The sequence below is a fragment of the Sipha flava genome, unplaced genomic scaffold, assembly GCF_003268045.1.
Source record: "Sipha flava isolate LNK unplaced genomic scaffold, YSA_version1 194_pilon_pilon, whole genome shotgun sequence".
Lineage (NCBI taxonomy): Eukaryota > Metazoa > Arthropoda > Insecta > Hemiptera > Aphididae > Sipha > Sipha flava.
In genome coordinates, this window is record NW_020272758.1 from 1686301 (window position 1) to 1703746 (window position 17446).

Below are 17446 nucleotides of genomic sequence, written 5' to 3' on the forward strand. Positions count from 1 at the left end.
CACGTTAGTGGCAAATTGAAGTATGAAGTGTTGGCCGCCGTAAAGTTGGCTGGCATATATCCAACACTACAGGTTGTTAAAGTACATCGTGGAACAAGAACAAGTGGGACACGGTTGTATCGTATTCGGAAAAACGCAACGCTCACTAATATATGTACAGTAAAAATTGCAAATACGTTCGGATTTTACGTTCCACCGATATTCGTGTGCGTGCGCGAGTGCGTTTGAAAGGAAAATGAATACGTACGTTTTAAAGGAAAAAAAATGAACTACCTGCTATACGAAAAAAAAATATAGCTGACGGAGTAGAATTCTATTAAAACGCTGACGCGTAGACACAACACGAGTTTTTGTACACCGCAGCAACGCGCGTACGGACGGACGGACATCGATATTATAATTGCACTCGTCCACGGTGCTCCGTTAGTGCGTGTACCGACGTGGCAAGACGACGCGATAAATGTACGCGTAGTTGATAAATATTGAATAGGTTTGATCGCTCGTTGGAAAACAAACACAAGTATTCCCCGACGTGGAACGTTTTGGAACGCGTTATCGAAAAACGACTATTTTTCTGCACTTCCATCGTAAATGGTCGACATCGAACCCGATCGGACATGAGAAGATCGTCGTGGACGTTTTTGAGCGTCGCGCTGCTGTTCTGCGCCCTGTTGCTGACGGTCGCGACCGAACGACAAGATGAGGGCGATGACGACGACGACGACGATGGCGCGCACGGTAAGCACTAGGCGCAATATCGCGTCATCCGGTCAAATCGAGTACCATTTAAATGTCCTTAAACATCCTTGTACACTGTTTCACGTCTGGATCGTGAGCATTTCTTAGACAGTCGCCGATGTACGCGATCCAACGGATCTACTTCACGCGACGCGTATCTTGTTCCCGCGCGTAAAAAAAAAAATCCAGACCACAAACGGATGTGTCCAGTGATCGTTCGGACTCGCGCGCGTGCAATCCAAGTCCGAGACCGAGCTCGATCCCGTTCAAAGAGACGTTGAAAACAGTGGACGGAATCTCCGCGAACATCCCTACAGAAACTGCCGCACGAAATCGAATAAACTCCGCAGCAATACTTGGTCAGCGTTCGAATCGAGTTTCTGCCGGTCATCGCGGTCTCTCGATTGCACGATAGTATCTCTTCATTGACACGCGTTACGGATAATCTTTGGAAATTCTCAAAGAACGCGAGACACGGAGAATCGCACGGTTCCGTGGATATTTTCTGCTTAAATGGAGTTGTTCCGTGTCCTTACCGCGTTTTCCGGTCGTCTTTGGATCCGGTCGTCTGTTCTGATCGAAACTGACTAGTTTTTTTTGATTTTTACACACGATGATTTAAATGGTTCAGATCACCGGCACCGACGTGCATTATTTTGTCGTGTTATCACCAACCCGTGGATCATCGGCCACGAGCTTACGTAAAATTAAATACAGTGTACTTTCCATTATCCGCGGTCTTCTACAAAACGAACCATGTACATATGTATAATGAAAAAAATTATTTTTCTTTACACAATTACATGTATCGTTATGATGAGGTTAGTTGTTAGTAATGTTTTTCTCGAAATATAAACGGTTTACATACGATACGTCATATTCAAGGCCGTATCTGGAGGGCAGGGTGTCTAGACTCCTCCCCCCCCGCAATTTCTTCAATATTTTACGAATGTTTAAAATAATTATTTATTTTTAATACCAACATAAGTATTTTCAGTCAAAAATGACTTAAGCTCCAATTAATCATTGTCTGCTCTTAGTTTTATATCATAATATCATATGAAAATATAATATTAATTTTAATAAAAGAAGATTAAATCTTTTTCTGTCTTATTTTTAACAAATTATCAAAAGTTAAAATATGAATTCAATAAAATTACAATATACATGTTTTGAACCCCTGTCGAAAAAAATTTCTAGGTACGGCCTTGGTCATATTAAATGGATTTTTAAGCAAAAATATAAAGTGTTCTTATTTCATTTTTCTTAAATATTATATAACATTAATTTTTTTTTTTTTTTAATATAATAATACACTTTTAATACTCATATTTATAATTATTTAATTTTCTTTTCAATTTTAATATATCGGAATATCCGTGGATGCCACACCACCATATTTCGTAGACAATCGATAGTATACTGTAATAACAAAACTCTCAAATACATGTGGATATAAAGACACATAACTTACTCAATAAAAACTATCACATATTTGATTATCAATTTTATTTAGTTTGCCGTTACCTACAACCCGAATCCACGTGTGTTACGCCAGCACCGCCCATTAGGAAAATTTGATTTTTTATAATATCAATAATTAGCACGTTATTGGCATGAATTTCCATGACCAATTTCGCAATTTGCATGTCATCCATTTCTCCGGAATCGCAAAAATTAATGGGTGGCGCAGGAGAAACATTTCGCCAGTAGCACCCAATCGCAAAAATGGAATTTTTCATATTTTTTCATAGCCATTATTTAGCAAGCAATTAGCATGAATTTGCACGACTATCGCCGAAATTCCCTCGATCGTTGTTTCCGTGTAATAACGTGTCAAAGAATTTGCTCGTTTTACCAGCACCGTCCAAAATCGAAATTTTACGAATTCCTAAAATTCAACTACGCCATCGTTTAGCACGCAATTAGCATGCATTTGCATGACTATCACCGAAATTCGCTGGATCGTTGTTTCCGTGCAATATCGTATCAAAGAATTTGCGCGTTTCGCCAGTACCGCCCCAAATTAAAATTTTACGAATTTCTTTCTTATGAGCTTTTTTGTTCTTCAATATTTTAAGATTTTTACTATAATATTTTAGTGATTATACTATTAGTTTAAACTAATCCAATTTAAAAATTGTGTAAAGACACTGTCAACGCTTTGTTGGTTTTTTTCTCTCAGGCCCTACTAGGTACTATCATTTTGGTTTTACAATATTTTTTTTTCTTCGTTTGATCTATGAACACTTCCTCCTAAAAGTGTTACTCAAAAATATGAAATGTTGCACTGAAAAAATAACGATAAAAAATAAAGATTATTGAATATTATTTATTATACAATCTTATATGTAAAATATTCTATAACAATAAAGCTTTACGAGTTGACTTTTAGAATGTCAATAAACCGTTTCAAATATTATTATTTATAATTTAATATATTAAAAAATAAATTGGTATCCTACATTTCTAATGATCAATTTAATTACTATGACACCTCAGTCAGAAGTATTAAAAAATAAAGGGTTTCTGATAAACAAATGAGTGACTCATGTTTTAACAAAAATACAATTCTATATTAATACTATAATACTCGTATCAATAGAATATTTAAAGTTAATAAATACTCCAATATAATAATACTTATTTGAATATAAAATTATTTTTATATTAAAAATTGTTATCATTTCACATTTTTTTATCTATTTCTGAATACATCTAAAAAATATGTTGTAGATGTATGATTATTCATTATATTATTTAAAATATTCAATAAGAATATATTGCTAATTATATTATTGGTTCTGATGATTTGAAATAATCCATATAATGATCATAGTTGAGAAAAATGAAAAACTTTAAAAATTAGTTAATAATGATCCAAGGATTTATGTAAAATTAATTTCAAGTACCTAATAATCAAGTTATTTTGGTTATAAAGTTTTACAAAATGATTTATTATTAAGTAATAATAACAACTGTTTATAACGAATGAACACTTTTTTGTAAATTGTATTGAGTATATTATTATTAAAAAATACAGAATAGCTTTATATTTTCTTAAATAGAAAATTTTATGTATTATAGTGGTCGAAATAAGAAAATCTCCCATCATTTTCAAAAACTTCAGGAAAAATCCTAAAAAAGTAACGGAAAAAAGGAAATTTTTATGCAAACCCAGTTTTCGATAAAAATGATTATTTTATTTTACTCTAACTCAAAAAATAATAAGTTTAAATATTTGAAATGTTCACCAAATATTTATATTAGCGTTGTCTATAGGCAGTTAAACTTTCAAAGTATTTTGATTTTTTTTGAGACAATTTATTATTGACAATTTAAATTATCGATTTTTTTTTAAGTATTTTATTTTTAAATATGGATTAAAAAAATTTGGCCGCCAAAAAATCTTGAAAATTTAATACAAAGTGCCTTATAAGTTTTCTTTATCAGATATAAAAAAAAAACAAAAAGTGTAAGTCACAATTTTATTTTTATAAACGCTTAAAGTTCAAATTTTTACGAAATATGTCAAAATCGCGAAAATATGCAATTCTGTAGTTAAACATTTTTAAATTTTTTTTTATTAAAATCTAAGAATTGAAAATTTAATACAAAATTTTCCATAAGTTAAGCTTAGAGTAATTATAAAAACGATTGAGGAATATATTTTTTTTAAAAAATTTTACGAGTGTTTAATCTTTCACGAAATCAAAAATTCACGCGTAAAATAAGGATTTACTATCAATGGAATTTTGATTTTTGTTGTAATTATATAGAAATATACTTTTCCTCTATAGTTACTCTATAATACTAGTACACTTGTGATAATATAAGGAAATATAATAACCACATGCAATATTATTGGAAACATTTGATTAACCATGCCGTATTCAACACCCAACCCATCCTAATTGAAAAATAAATTACTATGAAATAAAATTAAATATTTAGCAATATTTAAATATAATATACTCTAGACTGATAAATCATCTTCGTTCAGAGTCGTTTTTCGTATACAATGATACTTATCATTGCATTCAAATTTAACATAATATATAAAATTTCGATTTTGGGTGGTGCTGGCGAAACGCACAAATTCTTTGATACGATATTGCACGGAAATAACGATCGAGCGAATTTCGGTGATAGTCGTGCAAACTTATGCTAATTGCATGCTAAAAAATGGCTATAAAAAAATATAAAAAATTCCATTTATGCGATTGGGTGGTGCTGGCGAAATGTTTCTCCAGCACCACCTATTAATTTTTGCGATTCCGGAGAAATGGATGACATGCAAATTGCGAAATTGGTCATGCAAATTCATGCTAATAATGTGCTAATTATTGATAGTATAAAAAATCAAATTTTCCTAATGGGCGGTGCTGGCGTTACGCACGTCCCGAATCCAGCATAACGTGAATTCACTCGACAACCGACTTAAACATCACTTAATTATTACTGTATCAACATGATTGTTTCATTAACCATACAATCCAATTTTCTTCCTTCGAGTAATTATTTATACGTCCATTGCACAACTGATCTATCGGGTGTTTTGCATAATATACTAATAGTTAATACAAGTAATTAAAACGATATTTTTACAAATGTCCTTGATTATTACTAAACGACGTACAAGTATACTCATCGCTGATAACGACCTTCCGTGGAATTTCCGGGCACTAAATATAGCTCTATAAGTTGAAGACGTACTATCATTCGTAATTCTGAAATAAGTGGTATTCGTTTCTTGCACAAAAAAAAATAAAATAAAAAGTAGCTTAAAAAGATTAGTTAATTATAAAAATGTATATTATTTTTAAAACATTTTGATGGTTTTGATGTGATAATATATGAAAATAGTTCGAAAATATATAAAAAACAGTTCAAATATGGTTTCTATAATAAATAAAAAGTTAAGACAGCATTTGACTGACTCTAGGTACTCGTATTATAGTGATATTAATGAATCTAAAAAATTTTAAAAGAAAACAAATTTATTTAATTATAATGTATTTATAGATCCTTATATGAGATTAAAAGAAAATAAATTACAATCTTATTTTCTCCGAATGAAAATATTAACACTTTTTTCTATTCACTCTAGAAAAAATGTATTAAAAAGTAACACTGCGATTCCTTCTAGCTTGCTCGTGTTAAGTGCACCTTTTCAGCTTTAAATGCTGGAGACTAACTTTTGAAACAAAGAAGTTCACAGTCAAAAATAACTTTTAAGAGGCATTTGTGAACATTACACAATACTCGTATAAACTTAAGTTTATCAACACAATAGTTTAAATTGTATTAATGTTTTTTTTCTTTTAATCCTTTTTTTTTAATTTATAATCGTATTAACTACACACCATGGAATGTATAGATAACCGGTATATTTTATTATCTTGATTATTCGATACTCGAACTTACAGCAGTTCAAAATGTTCAATGACTTAGTCAAACAATGAATTAGTTTTGTGTGTATTTCCAGTTGGGTTATGTTAAAACAAATAACTGATTAAAACTACACGTGTACGCAGTTATACTTTCTAATGACCAGACGATCTTATACGTATATATAAGGCAATATATTATTATCACTCCTACTTCAATCTAGGAATGGTATAAAGGGTTAATGTGTGTTCAGAAATGATTTTCGTCTTGTTTAATGATTGCGGAAACGTGATCCCTGTTTGGTTAAATCTTAAACCGTTGTTACGGCACGCAACACAGTATATTTGCATACGCTAAGGTAAGAGTCATGTTAAAAGAAACGATATCGAGACACTGCTATTAGACTACAATGAGTTTTGTAGTGATTTAGGGCTTAAAAAATTGCCAATAGGAATATGACTGCAATATTTTGAGGTTGCTAGTGAAGTTTCCGCGATCGATGTGAGGAGAAAAACTGTTGAAAATAACTTTACCATTACCGAACCGAAACTGTGATGATATTTTTATAGGCGTGAAAAAACAAATCGGATAAACAATAAACAGTTACACTTATCGTAACTATATCGTAACGCGGCCGACGCGTTTCGTACGCGTCTCGTGGTATTGGCAAATAATAGAACACGACGGACGGCTGTTGATAAATCGTTAAAAAAATTATAATATGGGTTGAAAAATGCGAAATCGAACACCGAAAAAAACGGTCGGACGGGTTGCCACGAGCCGAGGAGACAGCGGAACACGGTATAGCTGTCCTGGATATTTCGCGTTGGCGCGAGACCCCGCGTTTTGCCGTCCCTTCGCTCTTCGGGTGTTCGGCAGCACTCGCGCCGTAGCCCGTATACCGTACACCGTAACGGCAAATACATGGATGTATCACGTGCATCGCTCACAGCTCAGAAATGACGTTTGAATAGCATCGCTTTTTTTTCCGGTAGTAAATTGTGTACGTGCAGGCAGCATAATATAGTAGTAACGATTTATTTTAATTTTTTATATATATATATATTTATTTTTCGTGGCGGTGGTTAGGTGAGGGGGAGGGTGGAAATCTCGTGAGGAAGGGAACGTCAGACGATGACTGATTGGGGTTCCGGTAGGAAATTGCATGAATGTATTAGGGGCACGCATCGCGTTTATAATCCCGGTCGAATGTTTAAGGTGGCTAATGGAGGGTATAAGCGATGAGATTGAATGTAAAATAGAATATCACACGCGGGAACCGGAGTGCAAAAGGATGATTGTGCCGGCGGTGGTGGAGGAAGAGGTAGCGGACGATAGGAGACAAGCGGATCCGCGTAGGGTTGGCGGGATGAATTACTTTTCGTCGTTTTATCAGCCGCGTGAAATCGCAACGTTCAACGATAATCGCGTAAGCGATCGAAAACCCAAATACCAGATCGCCCGAAAACAGTACCGCCAGTTCTGTCGTCTATTTTGGAAATGCCGAGATTCTATTTACCTGCAGTTTGGGCATTACGTGCGCATTAAACAGTTATAGTTATTCGGACGTTTACCGTTGATGTAAAATTATTGTTACACACTATTTCGTAACACTGTTATTACTTGCACTTGGTTATATTTGATATTGTCGTATACGAGTATACATATTTTACGGTAAAAGCAAAACGTTTGAGCGATATTTTAACCCGGTATTCGTCCCCAAAGAAATCGATGAAGGACCCATTTCTGTCACCTGTCATAAAGTTTTGACAAAGAACAAAAAAAAAAAAAAAAAAATTAAAAACAAAAACAATTATTAAATGTAAATTGAATGTAAATGTTATGGAAATTCTTCACTTACTCCCAGGTATCATACTTCATGTAGTTTTTATCGAGCAAATAATGAATATTGGAAAAAAATTAATTAAATTCTTTTTAGCAAACGAATATTAACCGAAAAAAATTGTTATTCAAACTCGACAAATACAAAGCAAAATTTTAATTAAAATATTTACGTTAAGATTGATATTTACTGATGTTTTATTTTAATTTTTAATTTGTAATGCGCATAAATTATGGATTCTTCTTATTATATTATGATTACTTGAGTCTAAACATTCATAATTACAATCCATAACTATACGTTAAGCGTTTTATTATTTATTTTATATAACCACGGTCAACTTTTTAGTAAAAATAACGGATATAAATATGTTTTAAAATGACATGTTAACAAAATATAATCAAGTCTGAAAGTCGTTTAATTCTGTTATTCATGAAATTATACTCTTTATTAGTTATCGATTAGAAATATAGACACGTACACTAAGCATTCTGAATTACTGATACCTATGATTAGGACTAGTAATTAAACACCCTAAAACAATCGCATAGTCTCCACAAGTTATCCAATAATATATTTTACCGTATGATTTATCTTGAAATGTGACCTGTAACTTCTTGAATTTTTTTCATAAATATATTATTTTATTGTGTACCAATTTTATAAAAAAAAATAAATAAAAACTAAAAAATTTGATGCCTATTAAAATAAACAAATTAATAAACCATATTTAGAGAATACGATAAATTAACTATGTGTAAACATGCATTAAAAATAACAAAATTATGAACAAAAAATTTTAAAAAATACTATTAAAATAAGAAAAACATTGCGAGTAGAAATTTCACCTTTGATCAAGAACTGGAACCAAACCGAAAAGAACCGGTACTGGAACCCAAAAACCCTTAAAATATTGGGAACCGGAACCAATCCGGAACAAATTTTTACTTGTTCAAAAAAACAGGAAGTGAATCGAAAGCCTTATTATAAAATGAAAAATATCAGATATTACAAACCTTATCATTTCTTTTTTCGTTCTTAATATTTTAAAGTACAAATAAATTTCTTAGACACAATTTTCTTAAGATTTTTATTTCTTACTTCTTAATATTCGTGCTGACAGACGAGCCACTAAAGGTTGTCGCTTCATCAAGTATTAAAATAAAAATAACAGTTGTTAAACTGTTTTGATGAGGTGTTCTTATGTCAACTACTTTTTGGTAAAAAAAACACATTCTTAATTTCACCGTACTCTGAAATGTACAAAAACCTCTAAATTAGTCTTGATAACAGGTGTACATTTTTCTATACTCACTTAGTGCATCGGTTGGATAATATTTTTAACTATTGTTGTTGACATTATTTTTAAATGATAATATCAAACATATCAATATTGGGATTTTTTGATAAGAAATAATTTACTAACTAAAAATATTTTTACTACTATTTTTACTATCAGTTCCTTGTAAATCTTATAGAGAATTTATGTAGTTTTTTTTTTTAACTATATACAGAGTATTATTATTAAAAATGTACTGATACAAGTAAAATCGTGTCTTGGGCGTGAAAGTATCACTTTATCCTGTTTTTACTATTGCCATGTAGCATTATCGTACGGTGACCATTTATAATAATGTACCAGCACTAATTTCAATTTACGAGTATTCAATTACTTATACTACAGGTTTTTGGAAATCGCATTTACCCACTAGTCTTAAGCTGCGTCCAGACTGCACGACCAAGACAACCGAACGCCAATGTCTCCACATTCGGCGTTGGCTGTGTTTAGATGTGAAAATATTGGCATACCGTCTAAACTCATAGCATTCCGAATTCATCGTTAGTCCGCGTTTGGAAGCCTTCGCTGGTTTAAACTGCGAACGCCACACAATTTATTTTATATATCCGATCGGACCACATGTTGATGAAGACCAAAATATCAACAAGTCGTGTCTAAACTGATAACGAATTCCTTTGATGTACCGCTCCCCGAGCGAAGGCAACCGAAGGCACATTCGCCGTTGTCGTTCGTTCTATCACGCTGTCTACACATAAACCAACATCACCGAATAAGGTCGTCACATGTACCTTCGGTACCCTTGGTCGTCTAGTCTGGACGCGGTTTTAGATAAATCCCTGTGCAGAAGTTCCTTAAACTTATCAGATAGATTTTCGTGATCATGACAACATTGAGCAATTTAGTTCTCCATAATCGATAGATATCAATTAAACGTTGCGTTTGTGCATTCGATATTGTTGTGAAAAAAGCGTAACATTTTCAGGGTGTAATTAAGAGAAAATCGCGCCTTAACTTTAATCATTAATTATAGAGTGTAATTCATTCTATAATCGATGCTTTAGTAATTTTTACTCTTCATATTATTATTTTCAAATCATTCTCGTATGAAATATCCATGTGGAAAATCGTCAACCGTCGACAATAAATAATAAATAATAAACGCAGTACGTAATCTATTTATTCCATTTTTTCTTAACTACTATTTTATGTAAGCGTATCTATAATAATAACAATAACTTTTATGTTTATTGCCCGCAGTTCTGACGGTAAAATTTACTGCGCATCCTGTGGTAATATTATCTTTATTTCATAAGAATATAGTTAAATTTTTTTTTTTTTATTCACAATATGCAAAAAATGATTAATCCTGTTCATCTACAACTATACTCTAATTAATAAAGATTACACCACTCACTGTGGCCATCAGTTCTTTTAGGGGTTTCGCTCATGTCAATATCATATACAGTGATGTATAAATACCAACAACTAATTGAGTAAAAATGATATTAATGCCAACTCAAATAATTTGTGTATAATATCAATTAACAAATTACATTTGGGTGTAATTATCTAAATAATAGTAGAACAAAATACTAAAATATCAAATTTTGAAAGCAAGTGGATCATGGATAAACTTTGTACAATATTATTATATAATATATGCGTAGAAAATTATTAACGGACATACTAACCAAATATATCTATATTTGCATTTTTGGTCACTGGTATAGTTTCACAAGTTCGATAATAAACGTTATAATTGCAACGAAGAATTTTTCGTCGATCGAATTAATTAGTCTAGGAACATGGAAAACTTGACAAACGTGTCCTTCGTACAGACATAAAAATTGTATTTATGCATTGGAAATTCTAGTCTGTAGAAATAACAACAAGACATTTTACATGACGTTTACGAAAGAATAATAAAATAAAATAAATATATTTCATTAGTAAACTTCTCGTGCTAAGAAGTTTAAAATTAATTATTTCTCAGAGTTACTACATTAACGTGCAAAAAAAAAAAAATCAAGAAGCATTTCTTTGTGTTAACATTTTATTAAGCAGTATACAATTCAATTAAGCTAACCCTGAAGATAATCGGTTTACAATGGGGTCCGACAAAGAAAAGTAAGTTCCTACTCGTCCGTGTCGATAATAATAATGGATTTTAAATTCGATTGGCCTAAGAAGTCAATTATTTATCGAATCAAAGAAATAAAACGTTAATGTTGGCATACCAGATTTGTTACCTCGTTTAGCACTATATAATTTGTACGATTTTGTATAAATTCGATTCGTCGTCAATCATGGTTTTAATAAAACCAAAGTTTGTGTCCGATGATATTGTGCAAAAACATAATCAATTAATCAGTAGGTGATCGGAAATCGTTAGAAAATTTGATATTTCATTCAACGACTGCTATTTTTATCGATTCATATCTAAATATCAATTCGGTAATTACAAATAATGAAATTAACTAGTTTACACTACACGCCTTACGATCACTTTTAAGGTACTTAAGATAACATTTTAAATGGCCAAATGACTTAGAATATTAATGCAGGAAACATGATAAGATCTGTAATCATTTGAAATAAATAGAATATGATGAATAATGAAATATTTAAAATATTTGTATAGTTTTTTAATCAATCAATGTCTGAGTTGATTGAAAAACCTAATCAACCAAATTCTTTAGTATTTGCAAACGTAGTATGTCCGGCACGATTGACAGCGGTGAATTCACTATTTAAAAATACGTTTTTAATTGTTCCTTACTATTTGAGATCCAAAACTTATCTACCGAATAGTTCTAACAGTATTTATTGACAATGACTGAGACTACTTTTTTTACAGTAAAATTAAATAATTTTTTTGAAAAATATAGTTGATATATATTTGTAAATTTCACAATACAAATTCATTTTACATGCACTTTAATAGGATTTTTACGGTAGAAATATTTTGCGTCTCTGAAAACGTTTAGATACACTTAATCAGAAATGTATAATCACTATTTTTAATAATATTAAATAAAAAACCATGCAGATGATGTTTGACATTAATTGAATGGATAAAAATTAATTACTTTTTGAAAACGATTTTAATTATAATTAAATCGAATATATACCATACTGAAAAAAAAATGTAACGTATATAAATACAATGATTTGAACAAATGTATCATAAAGATAATAATATTTTGTCATTGAAATTATGTTTACCTTTTCACAATAACGGTTGAATATATGAAGGTTTTAAATATGTATGTACACTATATAATATTTGTTTCATTTTCAATACCATTAAAATGTTTAAATTTTAAAAATACCCATTACATATGTAGTTCAATAACTTCATATGATTAAAAATCTAAGTAAAATAAGGGACAGTGATGAATTCTATGTAACGAATTATTTTCTTCAGTTAATATTACATCTTATATCGACATTCCCAGTAGTACTAAAAGAATGTTCGTATAACTAATATATGCAAGTAATGAAATAAGATTAAAAATTGAGTTGCAACACGTATGGAATTCTAATAAAACCATTCAATCGTAATGTTTACTTATCTGACTTAAAATACTTAATTAAAAAAAAAAAATTAGATTTTTATTTGAATGAAAATGATAAAAGTAAATAAAATCATAATAAATCATAATAAATTCAATAACTGAAAAAACATAAGTTATTAGTCAGCCTTTTTAAACATCATATTCTGAATATTACGCTTTGAAAACGAATCAAATTTCTAATATATTAACCCACTTTACACGTAATTTCACTCTTTTTTATTAATATACACATACACAAATTAATATTTATTTATGTATAGCATTATGTCGAGTGATTCATTTAAAATACTTGACTAGCTAATTTTCACAGTCAATATTTATTATTATAATTAGGTATAAAGAAATTTAAATTTGTTAAATTTTGTGTGATATTATTGCTTATTCACGTTCCGAAGCTAGAATGTTTTTCTGAAAACGATAGAATATCATTATTCAATTGTCGAATATTGATTTACATAGTTTATTATTTATAACAATTTAAAGTTTCGATAAGAACTATGGAGTTACAGGGGAATAATTTTAGATTAAGCTAATTTTGTGCTGCACTGTTGACCTCCTTGGAAATTATAACATTAGATAATATTTTTTTTTTTAAACTAGCAATATATTGTTTTTGAATATAAACTTACAACTTACCTCAGTAATACACTTGCTCGAAGAGTCTAATTCAACTAGTAACCTTTTTTTATTGTCTACCAATTTCATAAGAAATAATAGATTTCATAACATTTCTTATTTTAAAAAAATAGTTATACCTCCTATAGTTATCATATATATTTAAATATTTCTAAAAGAATATTTAACACCATATTCCATTGAATAGTCAAATTAAAATTCATAATTTCAACTGACATTATGTGATGACATATTTATTTGAATTTATTTATTTTCTACACGTGTATATTTAAATTCTCTGATACATACGCGGGCTAAGTATTTTTTTTTAAAAAAAAATTTGACAGAAAATGATAAAAAATATACCAGTTTAGTAATCAAACCTTCACCCACCCTCCGGAAAAATATTTACTGAAATAGCTACGACCTTGACTTAAGACTTATTCCCGTTCGATTGAAAATGATGTAGAACGAAATTGAGAATAAAAAAAACTTTTTAAATACGCCTTTTGACCTAGTCTTATTTATCATATTTCATAACGTTGAGCATTAATGTAAGGTTCCCTGCGGATGTGTACAAAGAATTTGGTATTCATATAGTTTCACAATTTTTTGTTTGATTAACGGTACATTGCTGTATATCAGTGCATTTTATAAGGAATTTTTACTGGGCAACAAAAAATGTTTTTCTCAAAATAGTTAATATACAACACCATAGTACAATTATAGTATTACACATTTGTTTCGCATTATTTCGCCCAATCTTTTAAAATACTGTCGACAGAGCATAATCACTAGGCAACATTTGTGTCACCTAGTTAACTAGTTAAAAAATGCACTACTGTATGTAAAAAACAAAACCTTTTTTCATAAAAAGAAACCATATGATAATAGCTAATCAATTTTTTTTAAATTCGCTTTTGGGTGATTATGTCTTTGATAAAAAAAAAACTTTCATATATATTTTCAATTATTCAGAACAATGAATTTAATTGTACATAACATACTTTACTTAGGCTACAAGTGTCAAATGGTAATCTGAAACGTGTTGGTAAATTGTATGGGTAAATGAATTAGTAAATTAATTAAAATTACCATCGACAATTACCATCACATATTACAACATAAACCCGTTCAACCTTGTATATTACTGATCATACGACTTTTATAGATTACATCTTACCCTCTTTGTTCGTAAATACTAATGAGTAGAGCACATCTCTTAGTTCAGTATATATTCAACGGGTTGAATTCCCAACAACAGACTTTATACTTATCGTTTATATCACCTTATACTACCAAGTTTTTCTCCATGCATTCAGTTTGTTTTTTTACGTAGTGAAATATTCTAATGCAAAGTATTGATAAGTGATTACCAAACAACTTACCGCAGTTAAAATACTCATTTAAATATTCACGAATCGGACCTACGTATACTTATAAATACCCAATTCTGGTTTCTCATACAGTCTATATAACTTTAATTGTATAACCGCAAATAAAATATGTTAATGGTACGATTTGATAATTCGCACGAAAATATTTTCATTTATCATCGTAAACTGTTACAAAAAAAAAAAAAATATTATTTATTCAATTGCTCATATCTTGAATGTTTGATTTTCAGAGTTCGAGGAAAAAGTTCTTCGGGCATGGATAGAACAGTTGATTAAAAGGTACAATAAAAACGTTCAATCGGCCACTAATCCGACGAACATACAGCGCATCGCCAAAAAAAGTCGAACGAGTTCTTCAGCCACGGGACCAGCGCTGAACCATGAAAACGTCGCGCCTCTGCCCATCAATTCGATCATATTCAACCCGTATTACCATCCGACCTTTTACTCCAGTTACATTCCTTTGCCATACGGCCCGACAACGCATCTGATACCCATTACTCATGTATCGTATCCACAACAAGAATATCACCATCGCGTTTTTATACCCGTACACGCACAACTACCGTACGAATACACGCAGGTTCCGAACATCATGAGTTCAACGCTGATCAATGGTCACCCGAAAATCAAACGTCCCACAAACGTTCCATTACATTACGTTCCTTCGAATATCCAAGACGAAATCCAAGACTACGACCAGGCTCAAGATCTTGACGGTTTTGGGCAGCAACACGTGACAGCTGAACACGCACAAATCGATCAGGGGATATACGACGAAAACGGAAAGCCGATACCGGCTACAAGGGACGGTAAATTGGTTGATAACATTAATAATCTTCCGAGTACGATGTCAACGGAACCTCACCAAATGAACGAATCGCAGAAAGCCGAATTCCTGTCGTCGACTAATGACATTACTATGAGCACTACGCCAGTATCGATGACGATATCGGACAATCCAAGCACATCCGAAGCGTTTGGCGACCCAGTTTCACAGACTCCGTCAGATAACGTATACCGTTCATCAGACAAATTAAACAGTACCATGAAGCTACTTTCCTCGCAGTCTGTTACAAAAGAACCGTATTTAATAAAGACCTCGGAGGACTTAGAAACTACCACTGAGATTGTAACTACAAGCTCATACGTGAATAATCCAGAAGACGAATCCACGAAAACCGAAGAGGATTATCAACCAAATGAACCACGAGAGTCAGTCGATACAACGACGGATATTTCGGACACGTCGGTTATAAACGTGGAAAACGCATCAAAAATAAATAACACGACACAAACCCCAATGGCTACAACTATATTTTCCGCATTATTGTATTCCATGACGCCATCAGCTCCAACCACACTGCAGTGTAAAAATAATGACTGTTCAACAACAAATTCTACATACGATATGACACGGAGTGTCAAAACAACTAAGCACCAGGACTTGCATGAAAGTCCAGTTCAAATGGGATCGATTTATTCTTCGACGCAATCTGCAAGTATCAACTACAAGCAATCGAATGCGATTAGTTCATCAACACGTCTACCGCCAACATCCAATTCAGAGATACTTCCCTATACCTCTTCAATAATGCCTAACAATGTTCTGCTGTCGCTTCAAGTCTCAGAGGCATTAACTACGCTACAGCCTACGTTTTTGCAGCCGTTCGACAAATATAACGAAAGCACACCAACGAGTATAAATGACACTACATCAATTCAGAGATTACAGTCATTAAATCATAATATTACCACTACCACAAAGTTGATAGAAACCGAAACTAGAACAACTCCATTGATTAAGAATAATGGTCAGAACAATTCGAAAAATGTTGCTCAGAATGTGAGCATATTAATGTCGCTAGATATTTCAAAAAAACATGAACACGATGCATCTGCAAAGACTGAAAAAGATAATTTTCCATTAGGTTTAAATATTACACCGAGCGAAAATCTTGTAAGCCGAACGCAAACCTCCACTGAAAAGTCAGACGTGCTTACGAATATCGAAATGGGTCGTTATCCCCCGGCTATTGCAAGTGAAACGAGTAGCTCGTTGAAACCAATAATGAAGTCTACTAAACTGTTTAATTCAATTCAAAATAAAGCCTTGTTTACCACAGTATCTGGTGAATCGACGTATAGAACATCGGCAAACGACCAAGATCGGCATACGAGTGGAACATCTTCACTGACTCCGCAGACGTTGAAAGGTTCAGACCTTTGGTACAGTCAACTCTACACTCAAACTCCTCCCAAAAAAGAATTGAATGAAGAACAAATCGATTTTCTATTGAAAAAGCTGATAAAGCTGCTGAGGCCAGAAATCGAGAAACAGTCGATGACTAAAGATAGCATTACCAGGTTCGTGACTCCGAAACATGCGAATCAAGAAAAATTAGTGTACATCATACTTCCGTGGATTAGAGACACGAATAAAAATGTAAGGAACGAGGAACGAACGGAAAACACTACAGGTCCATTAAAAACTTTTGATAAAATATGATTTGGTTTTGTAATAATATATTTAATAAAAAAAAAAAAAAAATTATTTATGTAATTGTTATTTATTTTATTTTTT

The 17446-nt window shown here is 31.7% G+C and overlaps 1 protein-coding gene across 1 annotated transcript; it reads left to right on the top strand.

Moving 5' to 3' along the window:
- The first annotated feature begins 405 nt into the window (after window positions 1–405).
- Window positions 406–17400, top strand: LOC112681657 (filamentous growth regulator 23-like). The gene is made up of 2 exons (XM_025551930.1): window positions 406–738; window positions 15093–17400. The coding sequence occupies exons 1-2, from the start codon at window positions 618–620 to the stop codon at window positions 17369–17371; spliced, it is 2400 nt and encodes a 799-aa protein (XP_025407715.1). The 5' UTR covers window positions 406–617; the 3' UTR covers window positions 17372–17400.
- Window positions 17401–17446: the final 46 nt, after the last annotated feature.